The sequence below is a fragment of the Protopterus annectens genome, chromosome 3.part0 (genome assembly GCF_019279795.1).
Source record: "Protopterus annectens isolate FY-2018-M chromosome 3.part0, PAN1.0, whole genome shotgun sequence".
Lineage (NCBI taxonomy): Eukaryota > Metazoa > Chordata > Ceratodontiformes > Protopteridae > Protopterus > Protopterus annectens.
Window position 1 is genome coordinate 617,741,456 of NC_056731.1, and position 18,857 is coordinate 617,760,312.

At 41.2% G+C, this 18,857-nt stretch overlaps 1 protein-coding gene across 4 annotated transcripts in view; it reads right to left on the reverse strand.

Moving 5' to 3' along the window:
• The window catches only part of NOD1 (nucleotide binding oligomerization domain containing 1), an 849,510-nt gene that overhangs the window by 129,570 nt on the left and 701,083 nt on the right, over positions 1 to 18,857 (reverse strand). For all 4 annotated transcript variants that reach the window (XM_044065019.1, XM_044065017.1, XM_044065018.1 and 1 more), the window contains exon 10: positions 13,862 to 13,945. In XM_044065019.1, coding sequence (XP_043920954.1) covers positions 13,862 to 13,945 — 84 coding nt within the window. The remainder of the gene's footprint in view (positions 1 to 13,861; positions 13,946 to 18,857) is intronic.

Sequence of the window (18,857 nt, forward strand, 5' to 3'; positions counted from 1 at the left end):
GTAAAGGATACGGCATCCACTTTCCATGCTTGGCTGTGAGGATTTCTGGTGCAAAATTTTCTCAATAGATTTTGGGGGAGGCAAAGAGGTCCACCTCTGGTGTCTCCCACCTGTGGATTAGAAGTCTGAATGAATTGGGTTCCAGTTTCCATTTGTGTGGGTCCAGTAGATTTCTGCTTGTCGTCTGCCAGTGAATTTTGTTTGCCTGGCAGGAATTGAGCTTGCAGGTGCACTTGGTTGCTTAAAGCTGTGTTCCACAGGGTCGTGGCTAACCTGCAGAGTGTATAGGAATGAGTCTCCCCCTGCTTGTTTATGTACCACATAACTGTGGTATTGTCTGTCTTTATCAAGAGTTGTACTGGAAGGATAAGGTATTTGAAGGCTGTCAGAGCATTCTGTACAGCTAACATTTCTTTTTGATTGATATGCAGGTGAATTTGTCCTGGGCTCCATTTGCCTTGAATGCATTTGCCTAACATTTGAGCCCCCCACGCATAGTCTGATGCGTCTGTTGTCAGGGTTTGGTCGGAGAGGGGTTGAGCAAAAGGAAGTCCCTAGTTGTAGTTGCAAGCCTCTGCCCACCAAATGAACTCTGCCCTTAGACAAGGAATGTCAGGAATCAGTGTTTCCAGGTCCTGAGAATGTTGACACCAGAGACTTTTTTAAGTACCACTGAAGTTTCCTCATATGCAGTCTTGCATATGGAATTAGTAGAATGCATGAGGCCATGAACCCTAGGGCTTGCAGTATTTTTCTTGCAGATACCTGGGTTTTGGTGGCCATTAGTTTGTCAAGTAGTTTGTCAAATAAACCTGCTTTTCTAGAGTGAGGAATGCCATCTGGGAAGTTGTGTTCAAGCTTGCTCCCAGGAATACAATCTTTTGGCTGGGCACCATATGTGATTTCTTTTCATTGATGGTGTACCCCAGAGAAGTTAGAAGTCTCTTTACGAATGCCAGGTGCTGAAGTAGCAATTCTTGACCCGCCTTAATCAGGCAATTGTTCGAGTATGGGTAAATCTGAATATTTCTCTGCCTGCAGTATGCAATGGCTGGAGCCAGGCACTTTATGAATACCCTGGGCGCAGTAGATAAGCCAAAGGGAATTGCAGAGGACTAATAGTGCATAGAGCCTGCCCTGAAACGTACAAATTTCCTGCAAGATTCCCTTATGGGGGATGTACAGATAAGCTTCTTTCATGTCTAGGGAGACTAGCCAGATGGGTTGGGAGAGTGGCCTAATAGTTAAGGTGTTTGCCTTACAAACACAAGGTGCTGGGTTTGAGTCTCACAAGGGATAATTGGCTAGGCTTAAAATGGCTCGCAAGGGCAGTTAGCCTAGTACTAATCTATGAACCTATGAACCTTGGCTAGCATAGGAAGAAGCTGTTGTAGCATAAGCATTTTGAATTTTGGGACCACCAGGAAGGTGATGAGAAGGGACAGATCCAGGATAAGGTGCCAAGAGCTCTCTTTTCTGGGCACTAGGAACAGTCTGGAGTAGAAACCCTGTCCCCTTTGCTCTCCTGGAACAGGTTGAATAGCCCTGACATTGAGAAGAGAAAGTACTTGCTTTTGAGCTGCTGCCCACTGATTTGGAGGAAGGTCTGGCAACCCGCTTGGGGTTGGCAGTGAGTGGAAGTAGAATCTGTATCCCAGGGATACAATGTTTAGGACCCATTGGTCCTGGGTAATGGACATCCAGTTTTTTACCTGCAGGGTGAGTTTTCCTCCTAGGGGTGCAAGTACTAGGGCATGGCTGGGAAGGATGACAGACAAGTCATTGAGAACTTTTTCCATAAGGTGGGTGGCTTACCACTCCCTGTTTTTGAGGTGGGAGCACTCCACTGTTTAGATCTCTGCATACCCTGAGACTGTAGTCTTGGTAGTCTGTTGCCCCTGGGTTTGGACTGAGAAGGGCTGGGAGGGACGGGAAAGGACCAGTTTTTGGAAGGCCAATGCCTACTGAATCTAGGCGGCTGTACCTGTAAGAAATCTTTACCAGTTTGCATAGATTTAGCTTTTCCTCCATCTTTTTAAGTTCTTCTGCTGTTGTACCAAACAAACGTTCCTGGTTTAATGGAGCATCTAGTAATTTTGCTTTGACATGGTCTGGCAAGAGTTGTTCCTTCAACCAAGCATGCCTTCTCAGTACAGACCCAGTGACAGCAGCCCTGCAAGATGCCTCTAAGGCATTAAAACCACACTGCAAAGTATGTTTACTAACTTGGTTGCAGAATGCATTAAGTCTTGTAAATCTTTATTTTCTGTACAATCTGTAAGCAACAACATTTTTTGTTTAATTAGTCCCATAACATGCTGCTGGTACTTCAACATGTGAAACTGGCAATTTAAAGCCCTGATGGCAAGAGTTGCAGAGGTATATACCTTCTTGCCCCATCTGTCTAAAGCTCTAGAATCCCTGTCCGAAGGGGTAGGGTTTTTGGCTGTAGTAGCCGTAATACCTTTAGGTCCCTGGGAAATGGTCTCTGGATCCGCAGTGGGATTCTTAAAGAGAAATTTGTGAGAGTTAGGCACTCCATAGTACCTGTCAGGCTTTCTTGGAGCTGGAGGTAAAGTATCAGGAGTTAGACTGGATTCCATGAAGACATCATCTACAATATCCAGGACAGGGGGTATAGCTAGAGGCCTGTGCTGAGGCAAGTCTAAAATTTTTCTGAGTCTCTTTTTGGACTGTGGGTAGTCCTGGCATTCCCAGCGCAAATGCTCTCTTAAGGTATGCAAGGTTTCACCAAAAGAAAAGTCCTCTGGAGGGGAGGCAGAGGGAATGGAATCATCTGCATCTGAATCCTCACAGGTAGATAAGGGTATGTCCAGTTAATCAGAGGGATCACAGTCATCAAACTCATGGTCTGTAGAATCAGAAGGAAAATCAATTCTTTGTCTTTTAGAGGGGGAAGGCTGGCTTCCCCTTAATTAAAGTTATAAGGTCTTCAGCCATTTTAAGCATTTGTTTCTGTGCCATGGGTGCTTGAGCATGCACTTTGGTCATCAGTTTTCTAGGTGTAGTGCGAACTCTGGGCCTGAGAAGCTCGGTAGTTTTAGTAAGAAATGAGGTAGTCGGTTTAATATGAACATTGGAAGGTCGAAATACACCCTCAGAAGCCAGTGCCTGCACAGCGGCTCTAGAACCATCCAAGGTAGAGACATCCACAAGTTCCATAGTCGAAGAAGCATCTCGCGGCATAGTGGACTCTGAATGGGTCTCGGCAGAGGCCTGCGAATCTGTAGAAGCAGGTATCAGGGGCTGCAGGCACCTCACTAAGTACCAGCGAACTGGCGACTAGCTTAACAGAAGCGTCATTGGCAGTTTTGGACCTATGCGGTCTGTCTCTGTCTTTATCCTTAGGTTTTTTCGGAAGATCAGTAGCCAGATGGCTTATCAAAGCCATTTCGGAATACGGACAACAAGAGCAGAAGAATTGAGAGACAAAGATAGCCCGACAAAGAATAGTTTGGGCGTTAAACAAGGCACAAAACCAACAGCGGGGAACGTCGTGGTCTGGGCCTAGACAGGTGATGCAGTAAGAATGAAACTCTGTGATGTATTTGCTTTCCACAGGCAAGACAGTTGTTAACTTTTTCTGACATCGGTTAGAGCAAGAAAAAAGATCCCCAATGGGGTACTTAGCTTTAGAAGACTTCAGGTTTGAAACTCGAAAAATGAAAATTTCAGGAAGCGGACGACCGGTACTTGTGAACTGCTTCTGCTTCGGGCTCCCGCACGGCAAGAAAAGCTGATGTAATGGCATCGGCTGCATGTTTTATACCTCTGACGACCTGACATCATGGAAGAGGAGACAGCATCCGACACAGAAATCCCAAGACTCTGGTATTTGGGCAGATTGAGGGCTACCTGCAGGCAGATAACCCAAGTGTAATGACTGCAACAGTGAAAGACGAAGAACATCAGTAACTTCTTCCTTGTTGTTAACATATTTTAGCCCCCCCCGATCAAAATCAACCACTGATTACAAATGCAAAAGAGATGTAAAAAGACTAATGGGTTTACCAACTACACTATAACATTTGTTCAACCACCATCAAAAATGCTTAAGAAATGCATAAAAAAAATAAATAAAAATAAAAAAAAAAAAAAAAAAAACAGTTCAGTCACCACATATTGACCATTATAACAATACTCCTACTTACACAGCATAAACAACCTACTTGGATGCAACCTTGAATGTAAAAGGCAGCATTAATGAGCAATTTATGTCCACCATTTTCTGCAAGGAGATGTTCTCAAATTCTATTTACATTTTGGCAGTTCTCACCCCATCATCAAAAGTGAAGCATAGTTAAAGGGCAAATGGTGCTATTGGCTAGGCTGCTTAATGACAACAATCTGTTAACTGGTGAGTTAGACAAAGTCATACACATGTTTTTAAATAGGGGTAATCTATGTAGTTTATTAAATGAAACAAAAGAGGAAATCATTAGGGGAAGAAGCACCAAATTCAGTCTTATTTTGGGTATGTCATCAAGGAGTACCACGACACAAAGGTGCACAGTACTGGGTATACCATGTAAAAATTTGGTTATTCATATACCTTATAGTACAGAAGCACCTTCAGTTAGTAGGACTGTCAAAAAAATTTAAACTTGACTTTCACCCAGGAACTTAAATGCAAAATGTGTGATTTTCTTCAGACTGTTTACAGTAAAGGAAGAAATTTCAAGGATTACTTAGAAAGTAATCTGAACACAGAATGAAAAAATGAAACACAAAGAGAAAGATGGCAAAATGTCCAAAATGTAAATACTGTAGCTATGGGAATGAGGGTCCCTAAGTAAGTCTTGATGGATTTGACAGCAGTATTGGTTGACCAAGGTCTTACACTACTAGTATGATGTATTTAGCCACCTGTGTGTCCTGCCCGACTTATTATGTAAGAAAAACTACATGAACATGTTTGACATTAAGTCAGGGAAATCCAATAGTGCCTTATATAGCCACCCCAACAAGTATGATGTCTTTAAAAAGTTTTTATTTTTTTATTACAAAGTTTATTAATGTGAAAGAGGAGGGGACACAGAGAAATTTTTGGAAAATAAGGAATTAATCTGGCAGTTACGGCTCAATTTAGTTGTAGAACTGTGCATGAATACATATTTCCATTTCAAGTGCTTTGAAACAAAAGGCAGTACGTTATGTGTTCTCTTTTTATACATTTTTTTATGCACACATTCTGATGTTTACACCAGTGGTTATTAATTACTTACATACAGACATACATATACTTGCATTTTTCAACACATTTATGATGAAGTTTGCATCCAAGTACATTTCTTTATGCTATGTAAGTAAAGATGTAGTGTTATAATGGTCAGTACTTAATGACTGAACTATTGTTTGTGCATGTCTGTTATGGTGTAGTTCAGCCTTTTTACATCTCTTTTGCATTTTTAATTAATTGTTGATTTTGATTGGGGGGGGGGGCGGCCACGGTGGTGCAGTGGTTAACACTGTCGCCTCACAGCAAGAGGTTCTCCGGTTCAATCCTCGGCTGGGGTGCCTTCTGTGCGGAGTCTGCATGTCCTCCCTGTGGTCGCGTGGGTTTCCTCCGGGTGCTCCGGTTTCCTCCCACATCCCAAGACATGCAGTAGGTGGATTGGACACTCTAAAATTGGCCCTAGGTGTGACTGCGTGTGTGTGTGTGTGCCTTCTGTGGAAGGTTGGGCGCTGGGCTGGCAACTCGACACTGTAAAACTCCACTGCCAGTCATGAGTGGACAGGTGATCCGCTGTGGCGACCCCTAACTGTGAAAAGCCAAAAGAAGAAGTTGATTTTGATTGGGGGGGTCAAATATATTAACAAACAGGAAATTACTGTTTCAACTCTGAAGTCATCCCTGAATTGTTTGGGATGACAGTGCTAAGTTATGAATAGTTTTGACATTTTTCAGGTGGACTGGCATTAATTTGAGTTTGTAGCATCTTCTTGCACATGCTCACTGTAGTACATCTCCTTTCATATAGCCCGAATTCTCTTAATCATGCCCACATGTTTTTCTACAATGTATAATGGCTTACTTTAACTGACAATCCGGAACTATTAGCTGAAATAACTGCCGGTATACCTTATTTTTATAAACGCAGTTCCGGTAAATTTGGACTTACGAACATCTATTTATATTGTGAGCATGTACAAAGTACAGTCATTTAGCTTGTAGACTAGAGACAAACCTTTAAATGCAGATTCAGATATTGTATCATACTCTGCGAAAGTACCAAGTTTAACACAGCAGATTTCACATTTATGGTTTGTCTGACCAGACTTCATACTCATGTTTTTTCAAACATTTTCTCACACTTCATTGATTTGCGTTTCTTGTTTCTGAATTTACCTTGTATAATACTCACCAAATTTATCTCCACAGAATTAATACGTATTTCAGTTTTTATCTTATTGCTCGTCTCTAACATACTCATTTTATGTTTTTGTTACTTCTTCAGTTACAACACATTCTCACATAATGTCCAACTGTACAATGCATCCTGCAAACTTGACTTTCTGCTTTACACTGCCTTTCTTCATGCCTCTTGCTACAAAGAGTGCAGTGGATGTGGCATTTGGCTACTTGTTTGTTAATAGATGCCATCCTGGACAACAGTTTTGTTGCCATATATAGTGGTGCTAATATTTTATTTTAGTTTTTACCTTTTTCATCTTAGTTTTCTACTTATTCTCAATTTTTGAGTTTTCACACGTATATGCCAATAGTCAGTAACTTTAATTACACATCTGAAAATTCACTTGCACAACAGAAATCAATGACCTTTACATGTGTTAGGTTTACTATTTACTTCTATTTGTCTGAAATGAAGTGAAAACACCTTCCCAGCACAAGTCCAGGAAGAAAGTTCCAGTGATCATGACAACTAAAATGCTAGACATATGCCAATAGAATACAAGATTATAAATGATGTAGAAAACTACTATTAGGTTTCATCAAAGTAACATCAGTCGCATATCTTCACACACTTATATGATAAATATAAATTTCATTTTGAGAAACAGATAATATAATTGAAAATATCATCCAACCTGAGATAAAGAACAACAGAGAGAGCATGGCTTTATCCAGGGAGATGAACATGGGCAAGCCCAAGATTACTTCATATGTTGTTTTAGTTTTAACATGATAGTTTGCGGGTTGTCTATCATTTTGAGAGGAAAAGAGGTGACATTCCAGATTATTTTAGAGGCATAATGAGATTACAAGGTGTCTCCTATGTGTTTGTGATTTATATATGCTGTGCAGCATTTTACCTTTAGAACCGAAGACTTCTGTTTGGAAAATATTGAAGAAGCATATTTTTAAGGTAGGGCACTTAACTGGTTAGTACTTTGGCCAAAGTGGGTCATAATAGTGCGTTTTACTTAAAAATATCACAAACTAACCAAGGATAAACCACACTTGTTCAACTTAAAAACAAGAATTAATGTTCCACTCTCAACTCCAAAAATCAAAACAGTTAAAAGTTCAGATTAAACCCTTTTGTCAAACTGACTTCCTCAGAATCTGCAAATTCCAGTTTAGTCTTCCCTTAAAAAAAAAAAAAAAAACTAATTATCTAATTAAGTTCAAAAGACTAGAGAATGTGTTTATATAAACATTTCATTCTTAAAAAATTCTAAACACATAAAGAAAACACGCTTACACTCAAACTCCATGAAAAGTACAGTTGCATGCACTTACCATAAATGTAGATGTTCGAGTGTATTCACTGCTGCAGTCATTACATTTGGGTAATCTGCTGGCAGGTTGCCCTCAGTCAGCCTGAATTCCAAAGTCTTGGGTCCTGCGTCGGTTGCTGTCTCCTCTTCCATGACATCAGGTCGTCAGGGGTATAAAACAAGCAGCCGACGCCATTTTCTTTAGTTTTTCTTGCCCCAGATGTCAGGTGCCCCCAAACAGGTAGCAAACATATCTTCTTCTTCTTTCAGCTTTTTCCCGGTCAGGGGTCACCACAGCAGATCATCTGTCCGCTCATGATTGGCAGTGGAGTTTTACGGTGTCGAGTTGCCAGCCCGGCGCCCAACCTTCCACAGAAGGCACACACACGCACACACTCAAATCTAGGGCCAATTTAGAGTGTCCAATCCACCGACTGCATGTCTTTGGGATGTGGGAGAAAACCGGAGCACCCGGAGGGAACCCAAGCGACCACAGGGAGGACATGCAGACTCCACACAGAAGGCATGTATAAAATCTATGTATACATGCATCAATATAAACTTTACCTTCATCTACAAGCAAATACACCACAGTACTTATTTCCTTGTTTCACTTGAAAGAAAGTTACTGTTTGTCGTTTTTGCATTTAGTTACTTGTAACACATTGCACTCAAGTTACCTGGCACTTGCTCACTAAAGCAATTATATAAGTCAGCACTAAAAATTAAAAGCACTACACCCTCACTCCCCACTGGCCCTTGTTTTCAATTATTAAGGAATTCCCAATATTATTCTAGCATGTCCAAAGGTCAGTTGTCAATCTCCTCTCCATCCAGCTGGTGAATCTGGGAATCTTGAGGCAATGTTATAACTGCCTCATGTACACAGACAACCCTCTCCTCCTCCCACATAATACAAATACTTGCGAGAGATGCAGCTATTTAGCCAAACTGGAGGCTGAGCTCTCTCAACTCAGGACTGGCAAGACCAGACAGGAGGAGAAGGCAACTACACACACCACAAAACCAGCCTCACATAATGCTACCACACCACTGAATCAAACACATAAACACACAAAGACATACTCGGAGGCTCTGAGTAAAAATTTACCTAAACAGCGGAGGCCTCCAAAGCAGACACCCAAACAACTGCTACCTCAAGACACCCCACAAGCAACACATAAACCACAAAATCAGTGTGCAAAGCAGTCACAGCCCTTAAGGCCAAATACAACACCAAACATACTTGTCATAGGTGACTCCATAGTCAGACACACTGACATCCCACTCACCAGGCTGAACAAGGACAGGGTCACAGTAAGCTGCCTATCGGGCGCTACAATCCGCCACATAACACAAGCACTCGGGTCACTCCACGGCAAGTACAAATATGACACAGTCATTGTCCATGCTGGTGTGAACGACCTGAGACGTACCTCCCTGGACTACATGAAAAGAGACATAGAGGAGCTCTCTGATTATGTAGCCCAGGCAGGTATGACCCTGACCCTGAGCAGTATCCTTCCTTCACCAAGAATGATGCCATAATATAGAGACAAGATGATCAGCTTTAACAATTGGCTTAAAGTCTGGTGCCATTCAAAGGGGATCCAGTGTCTGTCTGCCTGGGATGACATGCTTGACAAGCCACGCTGCTTCGCAAGGGACGGCTTGCACCTGTCACCCCTGGGATTCCGGATATTGGCTAAGGCTCTTGCCACCCCCATAGTGCCTTTTTTAGGCAAGGCTCAAATTCTAAACCTACCACCCTAGAAAACAAAAATGGGAAGAAACTGAGGGTAATGCTGCTCAATGCCAGAAGTCTAAATCTCAAAATGCACGCACTCAAGGCCCTTCTCAGTATGGAGAACATCGATGTCTGTGCTGTAACTGAAACCTGGTTCAAGGCTCCCGAGAGCACCCCGGCACTATTAGGTTTTACCTCATATCATGCCCGCCCCAAAACCCAGACCACACCACAACAGGAGGGTGTATCCATATTCATAAAGGATACCCACACCTCCAGGTTGGTGGCAACGCACAAGCTTCGAAACCATCCAGGTGCAACTAACCATAGGCAAAACTGCTCTACAAATTGTAGCATGCTACAGGCCACCCTCTCAAACTCAGGAACCCCACACAGCCTTCCGGAAGACACTGGAGGGTATAAATGTAGCTCCAAACACCATCATATTGGGTGACTTCAACTACCCGAATATAGACTGGGAACATTACTCAAGCCCTAACTTTCTAGCCCAACAGTTCCTGGAGTTCATAAATTCAAATGCCATGGAACAGCTAGTCACTGTTCCCATGAGAGGAGAAAATATACTAGATCTCATTACCTCAAACATGGGGACAAAATGCTCCACACCGGAAGTATATCCCTCATTGGTGAGATCTGATCATAAACTAATCTCATCGGAAATCCACATCCCGCCCCCACCCCAAACAAAAAAGACCACAGTGAAGAACTTCTCTAAAGCAAACTTCACACTACTCAAGACTGGTGTGGTATCCATCAAGGCCCCTGAGACAGTGGAAACCACACCCCAAGCTGCGGAAGCCCTTACAAATGCCTTCTATGAACACCTCCAGGACTGCATGGATCAGGCAATCCCAAATAAAACCAAGACTCTTTCCACAAAGGGCAAACGTCCAGTCTGGTGGACCCCAGCCATTAACAAACTTTACAATAAGAGGAGAAAGCTATTACATGATAGAACAAAATCCATAAAAGGGAAGTCACCCCTGATCATTATTAGTAAAACAATACGAGCACTCATAAAATCAACTAAGGCCAATTTTGAGAGAAAAAATGCCATGGATTCAAAGGACAATCATAAGGCCTTTTTCAGCTATGTTAGGAACCTGGGTGGAAACTCCCAGATATGCTCAGAATTAGTCCAAAATGATACAAAAATCACTGAACCCACAGACATTGCCAACATACTGGCAGACAGGTTCAGTGCAAACCTCACCCCCCTCTCCCCCCCTAAAGGAGAGATAACTATCCCAGCGGAGTGTAGCCTCCCAGACATCTCAAATACGCAGGTGAAAGCTGCTCTCTCTAAAGCTAAAAACACAGCATCAATGGGACCGGATGGTGTCCCCGGCTGTGTGCTACACGAGCTAAATGAGGAATTAAACCCGCACATAAGACAGCTATTTAATCTCAGCCTTACCACAGGATACGTGCCCAAGGAGTGGCGTACGGCAACTGTGGTCCCACTCCACAAAGGCGGTGCCTCTACGGACCCTGGTAATTACCGCCCCATAAGCTTAACAAGTCTAGTCTGCAAAGCTATGGAGAGGATCATAATGGAGCTCATAAACAAAGATATAGGGGACTTGCAGACATTGGACCCGACCCAGTTTGGCTTCGTCAAGGGCAGATCATGCCTTTTGAACTTGGTCGACTTCTTCGAAACAGTCACCAAGGCCATTGATGAGGGAAAGGCAGTCCATACAGCCTACCTTGACCTTGCAAAAGCTTTCGACACAATACCCCACTCGGGTATTGTAGAAAAACTTACCAGCTTAAATGTAAACCCATATGTCACAAGATGGGTTGCAAACTGGCTTAAGGACAGAACCCACAGGGTTAGAGTTGCTGGTGTTATGTCAGACTCCAAGCCGGTCACAAGTGGTGTCCCACAGGGCTCGGTCCTTGTCCCCCTATTGTTCGGCATCTACTTCTCAGAAGTACAGGCCAGCATGGGAGGACTTTGGCTGACAAAGTTTGCAGACGACTGCAAACTGGGCGCCATAGTAGAAAGTGCATCGGACACGGATATCCTTCAGAAGGGACTCACGGAAACAAATAGCTGGTGCCAGAGCCATGGCCTGAAGTTAAACGCCAAAAAATGTATAGTCATAACCCTTCGGGAAAAACAAGGTAACCCCAAGCTACCATATAGGTGGCAATCCACTAAGCACAGAAGAGGTTATCAGGGACCTGGGGACCCAGGTTGACAGTGGCCTTTCTTTTGACACTAAAAGTTGCTAAAGTGGTTAGAAAGACCTTCTACACTGCCCACCTGATCATGAAGGGATTCACATCCAGATCTAGTGAGGTCATTGTTCCCCTGTACTCTTCACTTATCAGACCAATGATCGAGTACAATGCCCCATTCGGGATGTATCTCACCTGACATCTGCAGCAATTGGAGAGACCCCAAAAGTTCCTCACCAAAAGGATAGAGGGACTCCAAAATCTGTCATATGCTGCCAGATTGAAGAAACTCCAGCTCTATTCAGTCGCATACCGTCTGCTCAGAGGTGACATGTGCCTGACATACAAGGCCATGTCCAACCCGGAATTAAAGGACATGCTCCACCTCAAAAAAATCCAAATCCACCAAAACCACTAGAGCAAGCGACTTAAACCTTAGCACAGATATAAATAGGACGTGCTGGAGGGATAGATTTATCACTCAGAGACTCCCTATGCTGTGAAATAAAATACCAGTCCATGTGAGGCAGAGCACCTCGCTGGCTCTGTTCAAGAGAAATCTTGACCTGTGGATGGGAGATCGTAGGTTTACCCCGGGAATCATCTCTGTGTCACTGCTGGACAGAGGCACAACAAACTAATGGGCACAGTATTTTTTCATATAAGGGGTGGCGTAAGCCACAAAACTTTGGGCTAGGCTTATAAATGCCTTACGGCAGATAGCCTAGTATAAACCTATGAACCTATGAACCTAAGATAGAGAAGGAAAGATAAACTCCAGAATGAAAGGGGGATGGTGGGCAGGTAACCTGGACTGCAACAGTGAATACACTTGAACATCTACATTTATGGTAAGTGTACACAACTGTACTATGTTCTTCGTGTTTCACTGTTGCAGTCATTACATTGGGGTAGAATCCCAAAGCTATGGTTGGGAGGCTGGAACTACACAGCATTAGGTGCGGCTATAAGGCCCTGCAGAACTGCAGTGGCAACGCCTGCCCTGGACTTAGAGTAGAGAGGCAAATGATAATGCTTTGTAAAGGTGTGAACAGAACTCCAAGTAGCAGCCTCTAGAATGTCTTTGGTTGGTACTCCTCTGAGAAAGGCTGCTGAAGTAGCTGCAGCTCTGGTGGAATGAGACCTAATGCACTTGGGCACAGGTTTACCATGGTGTAAGTTGTAAAAACTAATGCAGTGGCTTATCCACTTTGAAATAGTCTGCTTTGAAATAACCTTTCCTTCTGATTCTGCAGCATATGCCACTAGTAATTGCTCAGTTTTTCTTAGAGCTTTAGTCCTTCTCAAGTAGAATCTTAGCTGTCTGTGTACGTCCAAGGAATGCCGAATTCTCTCCCCCTTGTTCTGCGGATTTGGATAAAAAGTTGGCAGATGAATAGTTTGGTTAAGAGCCACACTGGAAACCATCTTAGGCATAAATGATGGATTTGTCCTCAGACACACCCTGCCTGGGTAAAATAAGATAAAAGGCTCCACAGCCATGAGGGCCTGTGGCTCTGAGACTCTTCTTGCTGAAGTAATTGCTAGTAGCAGAGCTGTTTTCCATTATAAGAACTTTATATCAGCAGTTCCAGCTGATTCAAATGGAGGCAGAGTGAGCTTTTCCAACACGTAATTGAGGTCCCATCCAGGTATTGGTGATCTTCTGAGGCCTTAAATGTTTGGCTCCTCTAAGATACTGTTTTAGTAAAGGATGAGAAAAGACTGGTGGCTCTATTGTAATGAGCCGAAATGGCAGAGGCATGGATTTTTATTGATGAGAAAGATAGGCCTTTGTCAAGCATCTCAGTCAAATACTGCAATATCTGAGGAATCTCAAAAGCCTATCTCTTTATGCCATCTACAATTCACACTGCAGGTGAGGAGACACATGTGTTATGAACCTATAACCTATGTGACTTCTCATCTGCAGTATGAAAAAACATGGCATATTTGACTTTCAGTTTTTTTTTTTACTTAGGCTACTTTAACTGAGATACAGCCAAAATTTTTGGATCCAGGGGCTAGAAAATGTATATGCAAATTACATTTTTGTAGCTATGATCAAATCCATCACTGCATAAGTATTCAATGTACTTTCTCATCTTAAATCTCTCTCGCATCATTTAAAGTGACAACTGTTAAGTACAAACAAATTTCATAAAGCTTTCAACTGGATTATGTTATTTATACGTAATTTACCACAGATTTGTTAGTGTTCTGTTGACTCGTAGCATTTCAGCAAAGTTCTCTGCAACCTCATCATTGAATTCATTCTGTGTTAGCCTAAAGGAACAGAAAGGTCAAGATTCATGACATAATATGTTGTAGAAGAATGCCTCTTTCATTCAAGCTTTTTCTCTATCAAACAATCAGGCTAATTATGTTTTAAGTATATAGCACTACTCAGATTGCTATGGTATTCATACAGTTTTTATGCCAAGAAATTCTCTATTTTCAAAACTGCATCCCTTAACAATTGCATATTCACACAAAGGCATGACAGTAAGGATCTTTATGCCATACGCTAAGCTTCTTGCACTACCAAAAGAATACGTTGGGGTATATCAGATGCTTTGCAGTCATTCAGGAAAACAAAAACTATAAAGTTATGATTCTTACTGTGCTAAGAATGTCAACACTCGCCACAAATAACAGGTTTTATATGGAGATGTAATGACCAAAAAAAGGTATCTTATCCAAGTGAAGTGCAACACTGACAACAGTAATGTACATATGGTTGCATGACTAGCAGAGGTTTGCGTTTTACTTGTTCTTCTGCTTCATTTAATCTTTATTCACTTAAAAGGTGATAAGAAGGCATGCATCAAGGATCCCACAGTGTATGATTTTTAAGTATTTATTTTATTATTATTATGCTGTCTGAATGACTGCCTCTGCAACAGCTCGCTCAGTACCCACTCTTTCAGCTTTATCATTTTTTTAATGCAGGGCAAACTACTTAGCAGAATTAGCTACATAGTTCAACTTGTAATTTAAATAACAAGCTAAAAAAGGCAGTACGAAAGGACTATAATGCAGCCATTCAATATTGTAGACCTGAGACCAGATATGGGTGTGTATTAACATGCAATGACTATTAAACATATTCTGTGATAGCATGCACTCCACTTCCACCAGCGATCAAGTCACATTTGAATGTCCTTGTCACCAACAAACAAGTCACTTGGTTTGGCACCACCACTGATGATACAGAGTTCAGGCAGACTAGTCATTGGAGGGAGGATAACACAGGATGACAGGAGAAAACTCAGCTCCCCTAAACAAATGTACTTTTTCTAACATTCGGGGATGGGGCTATTTACAGTGGATCACTGCGGTCACAGTTAGGGATTAGAGGTGGGAGGGATCTGTGTTTACGAAACAAGCTGAAAGTATTACTACACACAGAATTTCTCTATTTTGATTGCAGTCAAATAAAAGGGCGTTGCCTATACAAAAAGGAGTAAAGTAATGGTGCCAGACTGTGTTTGAAAGCAGCTGTCACATTGATCACAATGAAATGGTCATAGGGACTGTCTGTATGAAACAAGATGGACAGATTACAATGGTCATTTCTTTTACCTGATCACAGTCAGCTAGGTAGTGTACCTAATTAAAATATGTTAATGATGGGGAGGTAGTCTTTATTTGGAAGCAACCAATCCTGTTATTTCATCACAGTTAAATGCTCATGGTTGGAAAAAATGTCTATGTACATGAAACAAAATTAATACATCACTATGGGGAGAATTTCTTTTATTTGACCACAGTCAAGCTTTCGAGATGCATACAGAGAAAAGGTGCCAACTAGAGGATGTGTTAGCCTGTGTATGAAAGCAGCTTGACGTACTATCATTGGATTATAATTATATGATCACGGGTGGGGAAATGAGTTGATATGCAAAACAGGATAAATACATTATTGTAAGTAGAATTTCTTTTACATTTTCACAGTCAAACATCCGACATGTATCAAGCCAAGAGACAATAATGGAGGGAGTGTATTCTGTGTTTGAAAGCAACTGACTTACAGTCATTAATCATAGTTAAATGAACAAAGGAGGGAACTAAACATGAACATGAAACAAGCTGAGCATGTTACTACAGGCAGAAATTTCTTGGTCACAGACATCTGAGATATAAATAGGCACAAGATTCTAATTGGGGGTTAATGTATGAAAGAAACAGACTTGCTAATTTTGATTATAAATTATAGTGGGTAGAGGGCTTGGTTTATGTGTGTGTGCACGCATGTGTGTACATGTGTGTTTGAAAAGTCAAAAACTGAAATATATTACTACAAGGTCAATTTCTTAAACTTGGGCACAATAAAACATCAGCATTTTTTGGAGGGGGCAGTATAAGAAAAAAATGATCTACGGTCATCTCATCACTGCAACATGACAATGGAAACTTGATTACTTGGAGCTGTAGGTGTACCCAAAACAAGATGAAATTAATTATTTTTTTCTCTTAACCACATTCAGATGTTAACGTTTATTTAGTCAGAAAGCTGTTAGTGAGTTGATGGGAAGAGTCTGCATGAATGCATTTGCTGGGGGGGCTCTGAGTAATAGTTTTTTTAATGAGAACATATTTCAATATATCATCACAGCTTTTATTTGCAGGTGGTTTATGTCACTTCTTCATAATCACAGAAAGTGTACCCTGTCGAATGAAGTTTACTATAGTGGACAGTCTGCATACAAAAGGAACTAGTGATTATTGTTCTCCAGTATTTTGTGACAGAAATGAAGACATTGGTCCATATTTTGGCTTTCAGATATATCACTTAATTCTTAGCATTTTCACAGCTTACCTAAAGTTGTGTTTCATCTAACAGACTTTGACAGCCAGAAATTATTAGATTTGGTTTCTAACAAGGCTGTACATAGCATCTTCTTTTTAACTCATACAGCAGCTGTTCTGTTACCTTTGTACCAAAAAGCACAACATAACTGAAATTTACAACTGAATATCCAAATACACTGTTCTGAAAATTTTACTAGAAAATGTCTGACTGAATCATGGTTGCAGCTATATACTGATAAGGATCATGAATAGGCCTAGATGGTTATTAGACTGTGCAGGGTGCCAAACAGCACTGTGGTACATTCAGCTTCATGCTTGTCCTCCCAAACTGGGAAAATATATTAAGTGCCACTCTGCTGTAAGAAAGATCCTTATAACTTTGTTAAGCACCTTGAATATCTGTTATGTTCTAGTCTTTGCAGTAGAGTACAAACAGCAGCCAGGACATAACAGCACCGGGAAGCTGAAACAGCTTTAAAAACTGTAATACATTTCCAAATGCTATGCCTCTTTTTTGTGTTTAACAGCTGGCGGAGTGCTACACCTTTACAAGTTGTTTCAGATCAGATATATACATCACTTCTGACAGCTGTCTTTGAAGTGAAAACAATTAATAATCCAAAACCTTTTTCTCTCTTTCCTTGTAACACTTTGGACTATTTCACGGTTTTCCTGAAGGAAGATTCATTTCAGAAACATATGTTTATGCCATTCAATTTTTCACTTACTCCATATATATTTTGACAAGCCTTAATAATGTCAACACAGTGAAAGTTGCATGAACATTCAAACCCTCCAACCAGCTGGCTGAACTTAAATTCCAAGGCCTAACTATGTAAAACAGTTTTGTTATTCGGTATCATTTAGTTACCAAAGTCTTATAAAGTTCTAGGATATCATTCATTCTCTGATATTTAGGGTCATGAAGAGCCAGTGTCTATCCTGGCACTCAGTGAGATGGAGGCAGAGAAGTAATTCTGGATGGGATGCTAATGAACTGCAGGACACACACTTAAATATTCAAGCAATGCAAGCACAACAATGGCAATTTGGGGGGGGGGGTCACCAATTCCTTGATCTCCTTATCTTTGGGATGTGGGAAGAAATGAAAGCACCTACCAAATGTCACACAGAGGGGACGCATACAGACTCTGCAGAGTACAGATCCTAGCCACAAATCAAAATCTGTGAGCTACACCATAATAGGCTACATATGCCACTTATTTGCCTGATTTTAAGTTTATTTACAAATGCTAGAAGAATATCAGTGAATAGAACTGAAGGTGAAAAGTTTGTGAGCTTTGCAGTTTCTAAAAATCAGCCCAAACAAGCTCTGTAAGACATTACAAAAGTACTAAAACAGAAAAGGCCTTGTGATTTTAAGCAAAGCAAAATTATCATACCCCTGGAGCAGAAATACAGTGCATTGTGCTCACAAAGAGGTGACTTGAAAAGAAATTCAACAGATAGTAAAGGGAATGAAGTATATCAGTGGCTGTGTTAAGGAAATATAAACATCAAATGACATTTTAAAACTGGAGATAATACCAATATTCTATACTCTATTCCCTAGTTAAAACTGGACTAGAGGGGAGTGGCAGCAAATGCTCTGTTTGAAGAGTACATTACTAAGCATGTTTATTGACTACGGCTGTAATTGTTGGTGCTGCTTTGTTTTCTTATTCTCTCAGTCTTCATGTTACTTCTATCCTGAATGGGTTCTGCACCTATCCTGACTACTGGAACTGCAGAAGGAATGGAGACACCATCATCTTTAGCTCCCTCATACCAATAAAACTGCTTCTGTGTCACCTGGAACAATAAACTTATGTTAGGAAACAGGATACACTTATTAAGAAATGTAAGCAGCAGAAATATTACTCATTCCTAGGAAATAAAGCTGCTGTAAAGAAAGCTAACACATTTGTTCAAAATGAATAAGCAAGACATTGGAACAAGTACCACATTCAAGAAGCCTCCAGCCATCTAGCCAAAAGGTTTATTAGAAAGTGCCCAGAAAGAGATTCCAGAAGCACTTTCAGAAGCATTAAGCAATCCAGTATATCCTGATAGAAATCATTCACATAAGTACAGACCACATAGTTTTAAATATTTGTATATGGTTGACTCCTCAGAAAGCTAGCAACATATTTATGCTGTAAGAAAGACTGAAATCACTGAAATGTATTTCAGATTGAAATGAAAATGTTGCCAGATAATACACTAAAGTGCTTAAGCTTTCCACATGAAACAATGAATAAAAATATAAGAAGGGGGGTGTTGGCATAATGGTTAAGGTCTTCACCTCACAGACACAAAGTACAGATTTTAATTCTTAGCCAAGGATGTTGGCTAGGCTTAAACTGGCTCACCAGTGCAGTTA